A 20,547-nucleotide genomic window follows, 5' to 3' on the forward strand; every position below is an offset into this window, starting at 1 on the left:
ATTACATGTTAATAACTTGATTGGAATTATAACCTTGAATTGACAGTTTGATACTTTGAAAATTTTGAGCCAGCCCTACCCCCAAGGGCTGTAGGGTGGGGCTCAAAGGAGTCAGTGTGCTAAAATTTCTTCATTTTCCTTGTTAAGAATCAGAGGTGCTAGTTTCAAATCCTTTTTAGTCTGAAATCTGTATGCTAGATATTGAGTAAGGTGGTTTTATTGTTTTTTGTCACTTTGAATAATATTTCTGTTCATGTTAAAAACAAAATCAACTCTCTGTATAAATATATCAGGTGACCGTTAAGGCCCATGGGCCTCTTGTTTCTGAAGTACGTGTGATTTCACATTTCCAAGTTAAGTCTCGATATCGGGTGTTGACATATCACGTCACGCACATGTACTAGACTCTATTGTTTACCCGGTGTTACTATAATTTACACTACGGTAATGGAATGCCCGATACACAATACGGAAATGATGACACGAAAATTTGACAAGAAAAACATGTGTATTACGAAGGGTGGAAAGTCCTTAATATAATACCCCACAATTTATTCACCACCTCCTTTTCCTATTTCTTTATTATGTATTCGATCATAAATTTCCTATCTACTAATATTCAGAATTCATTCAAATTGAAAGATTGTTGTTATTTTATTTCTTAACATTTTTATCAATTTAGAAAAAAAGTGAATATTAAGATGATATAAATTCAGATATTTTTTCAAACGATGCAATATGCTTACATTTGATTGATTCTTGAGACTATAATATACAGTAAAACCTAAATAAAATGCCAATTGCTTATTCTGACACCTTGCTAATGTCAATATATTTTGTGGGCCCATTTTTAGCTCACCTGGCCCGAAGAGCCAAGTGAGCTTATGCCGTGGTGCGGTATCCGTTGTCCGTCCCTCCCTCTGTGGTCTGGTGTCAATATTTTACTTAAAACTACTTCTTCTCAATAACCAAAAGGCCTACGGTGATGATATTTGGCCAGTAGCATGCTGGGATGAAGGGCTACCAAGTTTGTTCAAATGAATGACCTTGACCCACTTTCAAGGTCAAATGTCGTAAAATCTTCAAACGACGTCTTCTCAATAACCAAAAGGCCCAGGGTACTGATATTGGGCCTGTAACATGCTGGGATGAAGGGCTACCAAGGTTGTTCAAATGAATGACATTGAATCATATTCAAGGTCAATGGGGTCAAATATGTTAAAAACATTTAAACAACTTCTTCTGAATAACCAAGAGGCCTAGGGTGATGACATTTGGCCATTAAAATACTGTGATGAAGGGTTACCAAGTTGGTTCAAATGAATGACCTACGCCCATATTCAAGGTCACAATGGTCAATATATGTTTAAATCTTTAAATGATTTTTTCTGTATAACCAAAAAGTCCAGGGTAATGATATTTCGCTAGAATTAAGCATGCTGGGTTGGAAGACTTTAAACTCTGTTCAACCTTATGTCCTTGTTCGACATTCAATGTCCCGGGCGTCATATTTTAAAATCTTTTAATAGGTTCTTATGAATGAAACACTGATATTCTGCTTGTAGTTGTATTTTAGTCCACTTTTAAGATAACAAGTGTCAGATTAATACCAGGTGAGCGATTCAGGCCCATTGGGCCTCTTGGGCCTCTTGTTCCTTTTCCTTTACTGTCTCCAATTGATAGATCATTAAATATCTTTTTAATGAAGCTATGTTGTCAAAGTATGGCAAAATTTTACTGTACAATAAAACCTTGTTATAATTGAATTATTCCTATTTCTGCAATAAGCCAAGGGGGGCCAACTCATAATCTCTTGACTTAGAGTATGGAGGTGGGCTTATTACAGGACAAAAATATAACATTTGTTGGCATTTCTGCTGACCTGCAATAGATAGATACTGGTTTGTTAGCATCATGGCTTATGGTCATATATGGTACATGAAATTCAAATAATGTTGAATTATGACTTTGAGATTGTAAAACATATACATGTAGTGTTAGTGTTTAAATCACAGATTCATCTTACCACACAAACAGCAGTGCCATGACGTTAACACTGTACACAAACACAACAGTACCATGAAGTTAACACTGTACACAAACACAACAGTACCATGAAGTTAACACAGTACAAAAAAACAGCAATACCATAAAGTTAACACTGTACACAAACACAACAGTACCATGAAGTTAACACTGTACACAAACACAACAGTACCAGGAAGTTAACACTGTACACAAACACAACAGTACCATGAAGTTAACACAGTACAAAAAAACAGCAGTACCATAAAGTTAACACTGAACACAAACACAACAGTACTGTAAAGTTAACACTGTACACAACCATAGCAGTACTGTAAAGTTAACACCATACACAACACAGCAGTACTGTAAAGTTAACACTGTACACAAACACAGCAGTACTGTAAAGTTTACACTGTACACAAACATAGCAGTACTGTAAAGTTAACACTGTACACAAACACAGCAGTACTGTAAAGTTATCACTATACACAAACATAGCAGTACTGTAAAGTTAACACTGTACACAAACATAGCAGTACTATAAAGTTAACACTGTACACAACCATAGCAGTACTGTAAAGTAAACACTGTACACAAACACAGGAGTACTGTTAAGTTAACACTATGCACAAACACAGCAGTACTGTAAGTTAACACTGTACACAAAAACATCAGTACTGTAAAGTTATCACTATCCACAAACATAGCAGTACTGTGAAGTTAAGACTGTACACAAACACAGCAATACTGTAAAGTTAACACTGTTCACAAACACAGCAGAACAGTAAAGTTAACACTGTACACACACACAGCAGTACTGTAAAGGTAACACTATACACAAACACAGCAGTACCGTAAAGTTAACACTATACACAAAAACAGCAGAACTGTAAAGTTAACACAGTACAGAAACACAGCAGTACTGTAACGTTAACACTGTACAAAACAAAGCAGTACTGTAAAGTTAAGTACTGTAAAGTTAACACTACACAAACACAGCAGTACTGTGAAGTTAGAACTGTACACAAACACAGCACTACTGTAAAGTTAACACTGAACACAAACCCAGAAGTACTGGAACGTTTGCACTGTACACAAACATAGCAGTACTGTAAAGATAACACTATACAAAACACAGCGGTACTGCAAAGTTAACACTGTACACACACACAGCAGTACTGTAAAGATAACACTATCCACAAACACAGCAGTACTGGAAAGTTAACACTGTACACAGACACAGCGGTACTGTAAAGTTAACACTTTACACAAAAACAGCAGTACCGTAAAGTTAACACTATACAAAACACACACAGCAGTACTGTAAAGATAACACTATACAAAACACACACAGCAGTACTGTAAAGATATCACTATACACAAACACAGCAGTACAGTAAAGATAACACTATACAAAACACAGCGGTACTGCAAAGTTAACACTGTACACAAATACAGCAGTACTGTAAAGTTTACACTCTACACAAACATAGCAGTACTGTAAAGATAACACTATCCACAAACACAGCAGTACTGTAAAGTTAAGTACTGTAAAGTTAACACTATACACAAAAACAGCAGTACTGTAAAGTTAACACAGTACACAAACACAGCAGTACTGTAAAGTTATTACTGTACACAAACACAGCAGTACTGTAAAGTTAACACTGTACACAAACAGAGCAGTACTGTGAAGTTAACACTATGCACAAACACAGCAGTACTGTGAAGTTAACATTGTACACAAACACAGCAGTACTGTAAAGTTAACACTATACACAAACACAGGAGTACTGTGAAGTTAACACTGTACACAAACACAGCAGTACTGTAAAGTTAACCCTGTACACAAACACAGCAGTACTGTAAAGTTAACCCTGTACACAAACACAGCAGTACTGTAAAGTTAACCCTGTACACAAACACAGCAGTACTGTAAAGTTAACCCTGTACACAAACACAGCAGTACTGTAAAGTTAACACTGTACACAAAAACAGCAGTACTGTAAAGTTAACACTATAAGCAAACACAGCAGTACTGTAAAGTTAACACTATAAGCAAACACAGCAGTACTGTAAAGTTAACACTATACACAAACACAGCAGTATTGTGAAGTTAACACTATACAAAAACACAGCAGTACTGTGAAGTTAACACTATACAAAAACACAGCAGTACTGTGACGTTAACACTGTACACAAACACAGCAGTACTGTAAAGTTAACACCATAAGCAAACACAGCAGTACTGTAAAGTTAACACTATAAGCAAACACAGCAGTACTGTAAAGTTAACACTATACAAAACACAGCAGTACTGTAAAGTTAACACTATACAAAAACACAGCAGTACTGTAAAGTTAACACTGTACACAAAAACAGCAGTACTGTAAAGTTAACACTGTACACAAAAACAGCAGTACTGCAAAGTTAACACTATACACAAAAACAGCAGTACTGTAAAGTTAACACAGTACACAAACACAGCAGTACTGTAAAGTTATTACTGTACAAAAACACAGCAGTACTGTAAAGTTAACACTGTACACAAAAACAGCAGTACTGTAAAGTTAACACAGTACACAAACACAGCAGTACTGTAAAGTTGTTACTGTACACAAACACAGCAGTACTGTAAAGTTAACCCTGTACACAAACACAGCAGTACTGTAAAGTTAACCCTGTACACAAACACAGCAGTACTGTAAAGTTAACACCATAAGCAAACACAGCAGTACTGTAAAGTTAACACTATAAGCAAACACAGCAGTACTGTAAAGTTAACACTATAAGCAAACACAGCAGTACTGTAAAGTTAACACTATAAGCAAACACAGCAGTACTGTAAAGTTAACACTATACACAAAAACAGCAGTACTGTAAAGTTAACACTGTACACAAAAACAGCAGTACTGTAAAGTTAACACTGTACACAAACACAGCAGTACTGTAAAGTTAACACTATAAGCAAACACAGCAGTACTGTAAAGTTAACACTATACACAAACACAGCAGTACCGTGAAGTTAAAACTGTAGACAAACACAGCAGTACTGTAAAGTTAACACTGTACACAAAAACAGCAATACTGTAAAGTTAACACTGTACACAAACACAGCAGTACTGTAAAGTTAACACTATACACAAACACAGCAGTACTGTGAAGTTAACACTGTACACAAAAACAGCAATACTGTAAAGTTAACACTGTACACAAACACAGCAGTACTGTAAAGTAAACACTATACACAAACACAGCAGTTCTGTAAAGTTAACACTAAACAAAACACAGCAGTACTGAGAAGTTAACACTGTACACAAATACAGCAGTACTGTAAAGACTGTAAAGTTAACACTGAACACAAATACAGCAGTACTGTAAAGACTGTAAAGTTAACACTGTTCACAAACACAGTACTGTAAAGTTAACACAGTACACAAACACAGCAGTACCGTGAAGTTAAAACTGTAGACAAACACAGCAGTACTATAAAGTTAACACTGTACACAGACACAGCAGTACTGTAAACTTAACACTGTACACAAACACAGTACTGTAAAGTTAACGCTGTACACAAATACAGCAGTACTGTAAAGGTAACACTATACACAAACACAGCGGTACTGTGAAGTTAAAACTCTACACAAACACAGCAGTAGTGTAAAGTTAACACTATACGAAACACAGCAGTACTGTGAAGTGAAAACTGTACACAAACACAGTACTGTAAAGTTAAAACTATACACAAACACAGCAGTAGTGTAAAGTTAACACTATAAGCAAACACAGCAGTACTGTAAACTTAACACTGTACACAAACTCAGCAGTACTGTAAAGTAAACACTATACACAAACACAGCGGTACTGTAAAGTTAACACTGGACACAAACACAGCAGTACCGTGAAGTTAAAACTGTACACAAAGACGGCGGTACTTTAAAGTTAACACTGAACACAAATACAGCAGTACTGTAAAGTTATTACTGTACACAAACACAGTACTGTAAAGTTAAAACTATACACAAACACAGCAGTACTGTGAAGTTAAAACTGTACACAAACACAGCAGTACTTTAAAGTTAACACTGTACACAAATACAGCAGTACTGTAAAGTTAACACTATACACAAACACGACATGTGTGTGATTTGCTTTTTTCAGGTTGTGCAATATATACAGGACCAGAGACCAAAATGGCATTGAATTCAAAAAATAAAGGTACAAAGTTTTCTCGAGTTGAAAGGTGAGTACAAATTATTATACCTCATCTTTATAAAAGTGTGTCCTATTGGATGATAGACACTGATCACACGATGGGGCCATATAACATCATGGTGCCCTGATTCACTCAAGTTTCAAGGGCTTTGCCCTCGTGAAACACGATTAGCCTCAGGTAAACAAAAGGTTCGAAGTTTCCCTACAGTAACGGCAATAAATGTATAATTTAACCCTTTGTTTAGGCTAGTTTGGTGTTTCACATTGTTCAAAAGTTACAACAAACTCCCTTGTTAACAAAAAGAAATTCCAAACTATCTAAATTACTAAAATTATTTCAATAAAATTATTTAGCATTGAATCTAAGCCTGTAATCTTAGGCCTGACATATCGGTAGTACAATACTACAGGAAATGTAGCCTTGAAACTCAGTTTAAGATCATTTAGCTCCAACTGTGTTCTTGTTTACAGAGCTATGAATTCGTTTCTGATCATATTCCTCGTGGTACTGTTGGTGGAATCGCTGACATGTACTATCCTGAAGTACGTGTTTGTGAACCAATCAGTCGTTAAAGACAAGCTCTGGTATGTCCCAGACATGGACACGGAATCAGAACTCACAGTAAGTATACACGATTCTATTGGGACGGGGACGAGAAAACTTAACACCCGAGTCAAGTCGTGCAAATCCTAAAGACTGGTAGCTATATAGCTTACCTATCATTAAAAATGAATTTTGAAATTTTATTATCTAGAAAATCAGAAAATTTACAAATATTTATTGTGTTGCCTGTCTGAATAATTTTTAAAGAAATATAGATAAAGAACAAAAAAGTAGTTTAGACCTTCCGAGATTTTTTTCCAATACAAGAGAGACGTTATTTTATAAAATTTACAGGAACATCCCTGATTGTTGGTGAAATAAATAATTTCATTGCCGATTACTTTTTAGGCCAAAAATAAAATGTGTGTTTCAGGTAGCATGACTGAAAAATATAGGGTAGGTATTTTTTTTTTTTTTTTTTGGGGGGGGGGGGGGGGGGGGGGTCTANGGTGCGGGGGGGCTCATTTAAGAAATGACAAAATCAATGAAACATAGTTATTCAGTCCGTATTGTAAGCACTTTTCATTGTATTTTTATGTCTTTTAAACAATGATATGGGATTAAATTTGGTTTTGATACCTGATTATGATATCGATAGGTATCGTACAGTCGCTTCAGATTTTCGGCACATCAGGGATGTTTAAGTGCATTCGAGTGAGATAAAATTGTTTGGGTTGTAGTTAAAAGCTTAGTCGGTGAGAGTACCTGAAACATATACATATGTTGTTTTTGGCCTTTATGTATGTAGTGATTGTTTGAATAATTTTACATTTATTGTAAGTTTTGTTTTGTGTTGCAGGCTTTGCGAGGGATAGAGACATTCTTGTCTTTCATGGTGCTATTTAACTACTTCATTCCAATATCTATGTATGTGACTGTAGGTAAGTGCCAGTGTTTTGTATTCAAGTTAACATGTGTACTATGTAAGTGAACAGAGGATAACATTCATCGAATATCACTCGCATGTATACAAGGATATATTTAAATATCATGTAAGTAATGCAGAGGTTATATTATCGTAAAGGTGTCGAAATGAAATTCTAACTTTTAAGGTATTTCTAATTTTATTTTATATTGGTAAGTTCAATGGTTTTCAAGATATGCAAATTAAAATTCAGCGTAACGTTGTGCTACAGTTGTATCTTCCTTATTGTGCGAGCTTTTGAAAACGTCTGTTTCCTTTGTTAAGCATGCAAAGTATCGGTTTCACGGCTCTAAACCATTGAAAACAACTCGCTAAGCCACAATGTGCCGAGTCGGTAAAGTCAGCTGTCGGAAAACATAGTGACATTTCACCAATTATCACTCCAATATTACAAGCAGTCCGGGGGACGGGTAATATGTTCTGCCCCTTATTTATACTCGGTGTTTTCTCAACAAACTTAGCATTTATAAAGGAAAAACCATTACAAGAAAAGAAAACGTCACCCAAATTAACCACAGTGAAATATCGAAGGAAAAACAGCCTCCTTTACAATTTTGTTGTAGTTATATATGTGTCTCAAAGTTGGTAGCCATTTTGATGAGGACGGTCTTCTTTTTCAGAGATACAGAAGTTTGTAGGATCGTTATACTTTGGCTGGGATATTGAAATGTATGATGAAAAGATGGACCAACCAGCTAAAGCGAACACATCTGATCTCAATGAGGAGCTCGGTCAGGTCAGTATTCACCGGCTCTTAACTGTTGTAGCACTGCATAAAATTGGTTATGTAAATATTTTCTTGATTTGTTATACACATCATTCCTTTAAATATCACCTTGCTAAGTGTCACATTTTAGTTAATATCATGTTTTCAAAAAAGAGATTTTTATCTCTATAGATACTGTAATTCAGTTTGGTTTATTTCATGTGATTTGATGTAAACTCCCCTTAATATCATGCTATTTGTTTTATATCATGTGGTTTAATGTAAACTCCTCTTTATATCATGTTCTTTTGTGAGTTGCCCAGTATATATATTTGATGTCACATGTAAAAATACATATTCAGGCTTATACCTTTAATAACCATTGTGATCTTTCATATATACAGTGATGTGCCATAAGTCTTGCACGTTACGTCATTTTCCCATTGGATTCTATGACTTTTGGAAAATTAATTTTACATGGCTTCGTTTATAGTAAAAAATGATGAAATTCAGCACAAAGCAAGAGAATTTATGTATACCGGGAAATTTTGTCCCTTTGATGGTAAAATCTATGTTCTCCCTATATTAACAGCGCCCTTCAGATCACATTACAGAGGACGAAAAAAATGAAAAGTCCTTCTAAAGCACTTTTATTGGTACTGTTAATGTAATTGTCTGTTTCATAGAATTCTAACCACGATAGGTTAGGCAGAAACACTTTTACGACAAATTCAAACATTGCATCTATGGGAATTATGCCAATGCATAACTGTTATGCTGGGATGAAAGGTGATATCGCAATAGCAGGGCCATGGATAATAATATAAATATTACCAGAGAAAACACTAGATGATTCTCTATCAGGATGGCAAGTTTGATCAAAATTGTATGTCACCTAAGGTCACTAAACCTTTTTTTCAAAGGTAAATTAAAGAATCCAATGGGAAAATGACTTACGGGGGTAACACAAAACTATGTAAAAGATCTTTACTTTTGATGTTTGTTTTGTGTTAGTAAGGATGCTTATGCTTCAATGCTGTGTGTATGTTATAATATTTGTACTTTGATGTACAGTCGAACCTCGTTATCTCGAAGTCGACGGGATCGTTGGGAAACTTCGAGTTATCCGAGTATTCGAGTTAAGCGAGTTCCTATGTTTGGCATAAAGCTTGGTAAAGTTCCAATATGAGGCTATATATGTCATTGATTTCTCTGACAATCAACGTATTTAAACAGTCGATAAATGACAAAAAGATAACCATATAGAATAAAAATATACAACTTATTCATAATCATATTCATTAATTAATTAATGTTACAATAAACACACATGCTGTCTCCAACCTCGTGCTATGCTGATAGAAATTTCAATGCGGAAATGAAAGTGCTCAAGTCTTTATACAAATCACTGTATTGGAGCGTACACGTTGGATTGCTTAGTTGATTTCGACATTCCGAAATGGGTATGAGTTAATCAGGAAACATATCCACATTTATAGACCCCAATGACACTTGACATCTCCTCAACACGACGTAGTCAACAATTATTATCGTATTATTCCTATAATCTCTCAATTAATTATCAATGCCATACAAGCTCCTGTAAAAACATAAACCAACGAACCAGTCCTAGGTTGTGATTTTTACTGTGGAGCTTATTTACGCATGACCGCACACTGTGACCCATTTTCCGGTTAGAATGTGTCGGCAGCTTTGGTTTAAATAAAGTGCTTTTCAAATTGTTTACGGGCTCGCATACTAATTGTTGTTAATCAACATTGATGAAGTTTGTTTCTTTATTTGTACAAAGTGTTTTTACAGTCAAACACATTTTAATGCCATAAGTTTAATCGAAGTAATTATGACCGAGCGTAAGCTGCTCTATGAGAACGATATTTACCGTAGCACTGCGTCTAATATGTATCAAATAATTAAAGAATATATGATAGACTTGTGAATCTTAAGAAACTTTGAGGTAGGAGATATTTTTATGTAGGATTTACGTTGTTGGGACCGATGTTTCACTTCGGGATATCCGAGTTTTTCGAGTTTTCAGAGTTCGAATTATCAGAGTTTTTATTAGTAAGATCAAGAAGAGTTTTGGCCGGGACCGATAAAATACTTCGAGTTAAACGAGGTTTTCGAGTTATACGAGTTCGAGATAACGAGGTTCGACTGTATGTAAGTTATCTGGAAGCACGGTAGTCCAGTGGTAGGACGCCGGGCTCGTGACCGAAGGGTTGCGGGTTCGCGCCAAGGCACGGCAATGTGTTGTATCTTTGAGCAAGATACTTTACTCCGCTTGTTCCAGTCTACTCAGCTGTAAATGAGTATGTGGTTATACAGGGCAGTGCTAGAATTGTTGAATGCAAGCGGTTAGCGCTGAAATGGCAGCTCTGGCTGTATGCTCCCCAGGGAGTTGAGAAATGTATTGGCTGGTTGTAAAGGCCCTATAACCACGGATAATAATTTGTGAACTGCTTTAAGACGACCTACAAACTAGGTTGTGATAAAGCGGTATAAAAGAACCTCCAATTATTATTATTATTGTTATTATCTGTGCTAAAAGCGGTTCACAAATTATTATCAGTGGTTATAGGGCCTTTACAACCAGCCAATATCTTTCTCAGCTCCCTGGGAAGCATACATGTAAAGCTGGTGCTGCCATTTCGGCGCTCACAGCTAGCATTCTACAATTCTACCACTGCCCAACCACTACTTATTTATAGCTGAGTAGACTATGGAACAAGCGGAGTAAAGTATCTTGTTCAAAGATGCAGCACAGTGCCATGCCGTGACTCGAACTCACAACCCTTCGGTTACGAGCCTAGCGTTCTACCACTAGACTACCATGCCTCTGTAAATTATCTATTTATTGATTTGTTTGTATGCTACCTCTAGGTTGAGTACCTGTTCACTGACAAGACTGGGACATTGACCGAGAACGAGATGCAGTTCCGAGAGTGTTCACTCGGCGGTGACAAATACATGGAGGTCGATAATATCTTGTTCGAAAAAAAACCTGGTCATGATCACGGAAGGCCTGTTACTCAAATGACGGTAAGTCTTATTCACGAAAAAAAAGACATTTATTTCATCATTTAGGTAAATGTGACATATTTATAAAAGTAGGTTCTTCAAAAAGTGAATCTACACAAATTCTACATTCACAAAAACTCCCAGTCGGTCACCAGTAATAAGTTCTGGTGTGATACAGAATTTGTTGTGGTATTGCCATTCTGTGTTGATACCCATGTTCAGTATGCTATTTTTATTGTAAAAATAAATAAATTATAAAGCACAACAAAATTTGAAACAACTTTTTGACACATTGGAAGTACATGACATTTCCTGTTAACTATGCTTAACTGTGACGTTTCTAGAATGTGATGAAAAAAATAGAGATAGGAAAAGCTTGTCCACTTAGGCGTTGTATAGAAAAATGTCTCTATAGAGAGGTGATCTTTATAGACAGGTATTTGTTTGTCGTTGATGGTCTTCATACACAGGTATCTGCTTTAAAGAGGTGGTTGTTATAGAGAACAACATGCTAGATAGAATTTGCTTTTTACAAAATTAATGTGACCTTTATGAAACTTGAATGAAAAAGTTGAGGTATGCCTCTTTCCTGTTCCAGAAAAAGATGGAGGATTTTTTTACGGTCCTTGCCCTATGTCATACAATACGTGTGGACCACCCCCACTCAGACCTGACTGAGAAGGCTACGGACAGAAAATTTGATTACTTAGGCATGAGTTATGAATACCAGTCCTCTTCACCAGATGAAAAAGCATTCCTCGAGGCCTGTAGGAGGTAAAAAATAAGTTCACAGATCTTTTAACTGTTTTCAGCTAAAAAAATATACCATATATAGCAGATTATTTTTGCAGAGATGATATTTTCGCTAATTCAGAGGGCGTATACATAATTGTGGAAACTTGACCTGTGTAATAATATAATGCGAATAATCTTATCCACCAAAAAAACCTTGAATGCTGCCTTCTATAAGTAGTATTGTACTGCAATATTATTATCAGCAGCATATATGTAACATATCATACGATCTGGTAATGCTGTAAGTATGATGGTTTGAAATTAAAAATATTAAAAAAGGTCAGTAAATACGTACTGTATAACTTTTTGATAAAATAAACAAAATGATGAATGTCATTTCTTTAAACCTTTCAGGTATGGTATTGTTCTCCATGGTATCCATGACGACCGTTTAGAAGTGACCTTCAAGGGTGAAATGAGACGTTACAAATTGTTTCATGTACTTGAGTTTGACCCGACCAGGAAACGGATGAGTGTCATCATACAGAACGAACAAGGTCAGGGTCAGACAAAACAGACAAGGTCAGGGTTATAAGAAAACAGACATTGTCAGGGTTATACAAAACAGAGAAGGTCAGGGCTACACAAAACAGACAAGGTCAGGGTTATACAAAACAGAGAAGGTCAGGGCTACACAAAACAAACAAGGTCAGGGTTTTACAAAACAAATAAGGTCATGGTTATACAAAACAGACAAGGTCAGGGTTGTACAAAACAGACAAGGTCAGGGTTGTACAAAACAAACAAGGTCAGGGTTGTACAAAACAGACAAGGTCAGGGCTATACAAAACAGAGAAGGTCAGGGTTATACAAAACAGAGAAGGTCAGGGCTATACAAAACAAACAAGGTCAGGGTTGTACAAAACAGACAAGGTCAGGGCTATACAAAACAGAGAAGGTCAGGGTTATACAAAACAGAGAAGGTCAGGGCTATACAAAACAAACAAGGTCAGGGTTGTACAAAACAGACAAGGTCAGGGTTGTACAAAACAGACAAGGTCAGGGTTGTTCAAAACAAACAAGGTCATGGTTGTACAAAACAGACAAGGTCAGGGCTATACAAAACAAACAAGGCCAGGGTTATACAAAACAGAGAAGGTCAGGACTATACAAAACAAACAAGGTCAGGGTTTTACAAAACAAATAAGGTCATGGTTATACAAAACAGAGAAGGTCATGGCTATACAAAACAGAGAAGGTCAGGGTTTTACAAAACAGAGCAGGTCAGGGTTGTACAAAACAGACAAGGTCAGGGTTATACAGAACATAAAAAAGACCAGAGTTATGCAAAACAGTCAAGGTCAGGGTTATACAGAACATAAATAAGACCAGAGTTACACAAAACAGTCAAAGTCATAGAACATAAATATGGTCAGGTTATACAGAAATCAAGGTCATACAAATTAGACATGTTCAGAATTATTAAGAACAGACAAAGTCAAGAGCGTACAAATAATAAGGTCATTATGTTACAAAAAGAAAGAAAAAAGAGAAAAAAATACAGGGTTGTACAGATCAGACAAGGAAAAGTCATACAAAGTAACAAGGTCATGATCTTACATAAGGAACAAGTTCAAGGTTGTAAAGAAAGATCAAGGTCAGTGCCATATGCTCCGGGTGGAAAAGTATGAGGATCATTTGAATAAACATTTTGTCTCGATGATTTATTCAAGAGAGGAATTCCAGATAAGATGTAAACAGATATAAAATATCTATGGTTAGGTCTACGTTTCACTATACCGATCATCAAAATCGTAACATCAAAATGTTACATCTCTGAGAAAATGTGTGTAAAAATAACTTATTTTGGGAGTGTTTAATGAAATTTGAAATATATCGTGTTCTTTATTACAAACAGATGAAATTTACCTGTTGTGTAAGGGTGCTGAGTCGGCTATCCTTGATCGTGTCACGCCAAACCTGAAGGAAGTCACCCTACAACACGTCACCGACTACGCATTGGTAAACATCACAGACGTCTCTCACAGGTTTTACTTGGCAATCTACCAATGAATTGACAATGAATTTTTGACAAAATTCCTCGATTTCATGAACAATACATATTGTCAGTGTTATATTGGCCGGTTGTCGTGATGTCTTCAATAATATATTTAGTAGAAGTTGTGCAAATTGAATTTTGTAAATTCGTTGTTTTTAACATAAACAACAATATATTTTCCTTTTTTCATGTGAGATCTATGTCTGCTCTACTGTATCGCCTTATACACTACATAATTGCTGACCTGTCGGTGTTCTCGTTCAGTTAGTATTAATGTTTTGATTTTGTTTTCCAGCTCGGTTTGAGAACTCTTGTCCTGGCAAGGCGTCTACTCAGTCCCGAGGAGTATAGTGAGATAGACAGACGTCTCAGGGAGGCCAGAAACTCGCTTAGTGACAGAGAGGCAAAGGTAATTGTAGCAGTATGGAAGGGCTCATTATACCCTACTAATCAATGTTAGTGCGAGGTTGTTATAAAATAAAACCACACTGTCTGTCCACCATCCTGTTAGAACTTAACTTGTGTTGCTATTCAATTGTATTTATCAACCTCCACAGGATGATTACCAATGGTTCAAGTAGAAACTTAACTCTATGTAAATTTTGGACACAAAAGGTCAAGGTCAGGGAAAAACTGTTTTTGAACTCTATCTTACAGTCAGCAACATTGCTACTTCAGAGGATGCTTTAAGATTCAATAAGAATGAACTCTTTAAATTTTGTGGTCAAAAGGTCAAAGGTTAAGGTCACATTGACCTGCTGTACATAAACTATGCATATGCACAAATTAGCTTGGGAATGTTTCCACACCTGGACCAAGAAAATTCATAGGATGAACAGCTTTAGGTGAAGTATGAACCCATCAATAATGGGGTCAAAAGGTCAAAGATCAAGATAACAGTGACCTGCTGTGCTACAAGTGTGTCTTGAAATAAAAGTATTTCTAAACTGATAAAAGAGGGTTTTCTGTTGATTTACAGATTACATATTAAATGTCAAGAACATTATTCTATCATGAAAAACATTGTTTCAACACTAAATTACGACATCTTAATTGTACAGTGGTCTTTTAATTTCACAAAGGGAAGTTTAAATATGTTATGTGAAGGGGTGTTTATTACGGAGGGACATTCATTATAGTAAATAAGGTACACTAATTGGATGGGCTGTCTTGTCAATTTAACAGATGGTAACCCTTTTCTAAGTTTAAACAAGTCGTTTCTTATCTTTTAAAGTTGGAGGAGGTTTTCGAGTTTATAGAGCGTGACCTTGTCCTCCTAGGAGCTACAGCTGTTGAAGACAAACTCCAGGATGATGTACCAGACACGATACAGTCTCTGCAACGCTCTGGAATTAAGGTAAACATGCTGCTTGAAACGTTGTAGTGTTTGTGCTGTTTCAGTGAACCTACTGTAAAATCATAAATTTTCGTGAGACATTAAATTTCGTTTATTTCGTGGATAACAAAAATCCACGAAATTAAATCCCCACGAAAACATCAATTTAGTATGATATAGATAGGGGAAAATCAGAAATCAGCGAAATATAATGTTCTTGAAACAGGCTAGTATATGAAATCCACGAAATTTTAACCCCACAAAACTAAACGATTCTAAAAAGTATATATGTAGAAAAAAATCCATTTTCAAATGGTGGTATATACAGTTTCAAAGAATTTAGATAAAAGATGCAGAGGCTGAATCTATTTTAATCTCATTGATGTTAAAATTTTGAATTTCCATACCCCTGAAAAGAAATATCACTAACTAGTCCCAGTTAGGGTCGCTCGGGTGGCAGAGTAGATAACCCCGACGCCTTTCACCAAATTGCAGCCAGGGTTCAATTCCCCGATCGGACATGAAATGGTAATCCCGTCATTTGACCTCCATTTTACAAACATTCTAAAAACAGAAGAGCTCCTAAAGGCTGAGAGATAGAATTTTGTTACAAAGTGATTATTAACAGACATTTATATTTAAATATAGAAGTGATTTTGACAGCATATATTTTTCATATGATGAAATGCATAATTCTGCTCGTAATAAATTTTCAGCAAAGGTTGAAGTACATGGCCTCAAATTTAAGGATTTAAAGTTTTAAAGTGTTTTGTACACTTTGAGATTGATACATCTTAATATTTTGTTATTGAAGAGTAAAATAACCAAGAAATGTTTTAGGGAACCCCATTGGAAATGAGCTTTCTATGGCTTTGATGGGCTATCCCAGGGTAAGGCAAAATACGTAAATTATAGATATCAACTCTGTAAATTATCTACATATATGAAATTGTTTTGTTGTGGTTGTTTGCCTTTTCATGAATAAATATAATTATAATTATTTCTGCAGGTCTGGGTGTTGACTGGAGATAAGGAAGAGACAGCGGTAAATATAAGTTACTCCGCTGGACACTTCAAACAGGGTTTCGCCGAGCTACGCATCACTCAGATGACCTCCACTGTCCAGTGTGCTGAGGTCATGACCAGGCTCAAAAACATGTAAGGCAGTCAATGCAAAAATCACATTTTAATTTGGTTTTAAGGTCATTGGAGTGTATTGATAAACGGAAAGAGGGAGTACATCCCTAGTTGAAAATCCAATGTAGGGAGGCAGTATCACAATTTCCGCAAATTCTAATGTTTAATATTATGTATGAATATTGGATGTTTATTATTGACAGAACAGTGTGTTCTCTCAATATTAAAGTATTTCAAAGCAATCCAGGCATTAATTCAGTTTGTTTTTTTATCAATGAGTCACATGTGTCCATTTTTCTGTACTTCAGGAAACCGGCTACCTATTTCACTACTGTGAAGTTTTTCAAGAACGATAACTCTTACCTGCAATTACTATGTGTATATGGTTTTATTATAAAATGTTAATTTTTATATCGTGTATAGAGAATTAATTATACACAATTTCAGCATTTATTAAATTGATATACATTTATGCAATACTAGTATATGTCAGTATCATTTTTATTGACATTATTTTGTAAAAATATTGTGTCTTTCGTTTTTTTTTCATAATTCACTCCTTTTTATATAAATTTCCATTTAAAATCCTTAAAATTCTGACAACCGAATTTTTTTTTGTGGCAGAATTTTTTTTTAACTTTAAAGCAATATAACTACAAAATTTGAAGAAATTCTACTGAGAAATGGTGACACAATCCTATTACCTTAATTATAGAAAAAAAAGTAACTTTAAAATTTCTGATGGAAAAGTATAAATCTAGGTAGATGATAGAAAAAGTTTTCGCATATTATTGAATTTCAATAGATTAGCACATTGAAGAATTAGTGCACTCAAAATATACGCGGTAGAAAACTATATACAGGAACTTCAATTAGTGCAGTCACAATTCAGTGCAAGATTTAAAGGGCGAATACCACTAAAATGTGTACACTTACAGTATTACATACACAAAATATACATTTCATCCTATGTTGACTTACTCCCACAGACTTTTTTTGTCTTTCATTATTTTATTTTTATGTTTAATTTAATTATATATGATCTTATTGTGTTGATTTTCTGTTAAAACTTTAACTAAGTTAGTTAAACAAAAACAAAATCCTGTGTTGTAGAAAAGATCATGCGTCCATTGATCAGCCGTTTGTCCTGGTCGTGGATGGTGCCAGTCTGAGGTTTGCTGTAAAGGACCACTCGGATTTGTTCAGAAGTCTGTGTCAGTCTTGTGTGGCGGTGCTGTGTTGTCGAATGTCTCCTCTTCAGAAAGCTGAGGCGAGTAGTGACCGATATCATTTTGATCAGGAATCAGTCACTGTCCCTTCTGTTTTATATACAACTAAAACACGATAAACAGTTATCTGTTTATTACACATGTTAGCAAAAACATGAATAAGATACACTGAGAAGTACATGTATACATTATAAACATTTGGCATATCAGGGGCTACTCACTCTACTTGCTTAACATACCCTTAATACAACTTAAACTTAAAATTTAACATCAAGACTCCAAAAAGACACCTAGAGAAGAGACTTGACTCTGCCGAACTGCAGAGAAGCAACTTGACTCTTAAGTATTTATGGAGAAGATGAGAAACAGAATACTCTTAACCTAATGAAGAAGCTTGACTCTACTGCACTGCAGGGAAGCGACTCGACTCTAAGACTTGAAATAGAATAGACCTAGAGAAGAAGCTTGACTCTACTGAACTGCGGACGAAGCGACTAGACTCTAAGTATTCCTGGAGATGATGATACATATATAGAAGCTACTGACATAGTAAATGAATAATATTTAAATTAATAAAGTATTGGGGGTAAAATTCCCCTGGAATTAAAAGCCTGGAATTAAAACCTGAGTTAAAGAATAAATTACAAAGAGTGAGTAGCCCACCTAACAATATAAGGAACAATATACAGGAAGAAACAGGTCACGGTTTGTTTAGAAAAATGGTTTGTGAAGAAAATTAAATAAATAAAAGTACATCAAAGGTGAATCTGGGGACGGTGGGTGGGTGCATAAAAACAAACAATGATAATCTGCCAAAAACAAAGAATGAATAGGATGCTGTCAATACTAATACCCCTCTAGTGGATAATGCTGATTGGTCAAAATCTACCCCACTCATTAGCATAAATATATCAACAACTTGCATAGAGATATGATTAGCTATATAGCTACGTATCAAGATGCATATGGACACAACACAGGAAATAGACCTGCCAAAGCATACATTCTTGTAATAAGCAACACAAAGAAAAGATACAAAATGTACATGAACATTCAAGTGCATTTTTTAACATTATGAATTCATGACTAAACAGAACATACACTAAACAAGCCATGTATGTAGAAGTAAATATAGTTGTATACAAACTATAATTTAACATTTAACATGTCAAGTTATCATTTTATATAAAACTAAAACACGATAAACAGTTATCTGTTTTTTACACATAATAGCAAAAACATGAATAAGATACACTGAGAAGTACATGTATACATTATTAACATTTGGCATATCAGGGGCTACTCACTCTACTTGCTTAACATACCCTTAATACAACTTAAACTTAAGGCCAAATAAAATTAATTACTTGGTTCTCAGGCCAATTTTTAGAATAATATGATATGTAATGATAAATTATAGTTTATATATAACTGTGTAAGCCTTCCATTACCTTGGCTGCTGTAGTTGTAGATGTGATCGTTTTGTTGTTATATATATATGTTTGCAATATTAAGTGTTATAGGGTATAAGGCTTTTTCCCTTATGTTCATTTTTAGCTCACCTGGCACAAAGTGCCAAGTGAGCTTATGCCATGGCGCGGCGTCCGTCGTCCATCCGTCCGGCGTCCGGCGTCCGGCGTCCGGCGTCAATATTTTACTTTAAACGACTTCTTCTTAATAACCGAAAGGCCTAGGGTGTCGATATTTGGCCAGAAGCAAACTTGGATAAAGGGCTACAAAGTTTGTTAAAATTAATGACCTTGACCTATTTTCAAGGTCACAGGGTTCAAATATGTCAAAAACTTTAAACATCTTCTTCTCAATAACCAAAGTGCCCAGGGAGATGATATTTGGCCATTAGCATGCTTGGGTGAAGGGCTAACAAGTTTGTTCAAATGAATGACCTTCAACTTTATTCAAGGTCACAGGGGTCAATTGTATTAAAAAACCTTTAAACAACTTCTTCTCAGTAGCATGCTGAGATAAAGGGCTACAAAGTTTGTTCAAATGAAACGACTACAATGCAAACTCAAATACTACGGGATAACAGGGAACACACACGCATGGATTACAGACTTTCTTTCATTTCGCACCCAAACAGTAGTACTTGAGGGCAAACAATCAGACAAAATACAAGTAACCTCTGGGGTCCCTCAAGGAACCTGTTTGGGCCCCATCCTCTTCCTCATCTACATAAATGACTTCCACGAATACATGAAATACAGCACACTTAGACTATTTGCAGATGACAGCATAATATACAAGACAATAAACAACAAAGAAGACACATTAAAACTACAACACGACCTCGATGCAGCAGGACAATGGGAGACAGACTGGTTAATGCAATTTCACCCCGACAAATGTAACATACTTAACATTACACCGAAACGCAACAAAATACACCATGATTACAAACTCCACAACCACACATTACACAAAGTAGAAACAAGCAAATACTTAGGACTAACACTACAAAACAACCTACGATGGGACAAACACATAAACAATATCACAGCCAATGCCAATAGGTC

The 20,547-nt window shown here is 35.6% G+C and overlaps 1 protein-coding gene across 2 annotated transcripts in view; it reads left to right on the forward strand.

The window, feature by feature from the left end:
- Window positions 1-20,547, forward strand: part of LOC110444856 (probable phospholipid-transporting ATPase IF) — a 114,165-nt gene that overhangs the window by 57,011 nt on the left and 36,607 nt on the right. For both annotated transcript variants that reach the window (XM_021489219.1, XM_021489212.1), the window contains exons 9-20: window positions 6,190-6,271; window positions 6,715-6,865; window positions 7,647-7,728; window positions 8,393-8,508; window positions 11,380-11,538; window positions 12,116-12,291; window positions 12,667-12,809; window positions 14,171-14,274; window positions 14,607-14,720; window positions 15,546-15,668; window positions 16,657-16,805; window positions 17,898-18,054. In XM_021489219.1, the coding sequence (XP_021344894.1) occupies window positions 6,190-6,271; window positions 6,715-6,865; window positions 7,647-7,728; window positions 8,393-8,508; window positions 11,380-11,538; window positions 12,116-12,291; window positions 12,667-12,809; window positions 14,171-14,274; window positions 14,607-14,720; window positions 15,546-15,668; window positions 16,657-16,805; window positions 17,898-18,054 (1,556 nt within the window). The remainder of the gene's footprint in view (window positions 1-6,189; window positions 6,272-6,714; window positions 6,866-7,646; window positions 7,729-8,392; window positions 8,509-11,379; window positions 11,539-12,115; window positions 12,292-12,666; window positions 12,810-14,170; window positions 14,275-14,606; window positions 14,721-15,545; window positions 15,669-16,656; window positions 16,806-17,897; window positions 18,055-20,547) is intronic.

This window comes from Mizuhopecten yessoensis, unplaced genomic scaffold (genome assembly GCF_002113885.1).
Source record: "Mizuhopecten yessoensis strain PY_sf001 unplaced genomic scaffold, ASM211388v2 scaffold2065, whole genome shotgun sequence".
Taxonomy (NCBI): domain Eukaryota; kingdom Metazoa; phylum Mollusca; class Bivalvia; order Pectinida; family Pectinidae; genus Mizuhopecten; species Mizuhopecten yessoensis.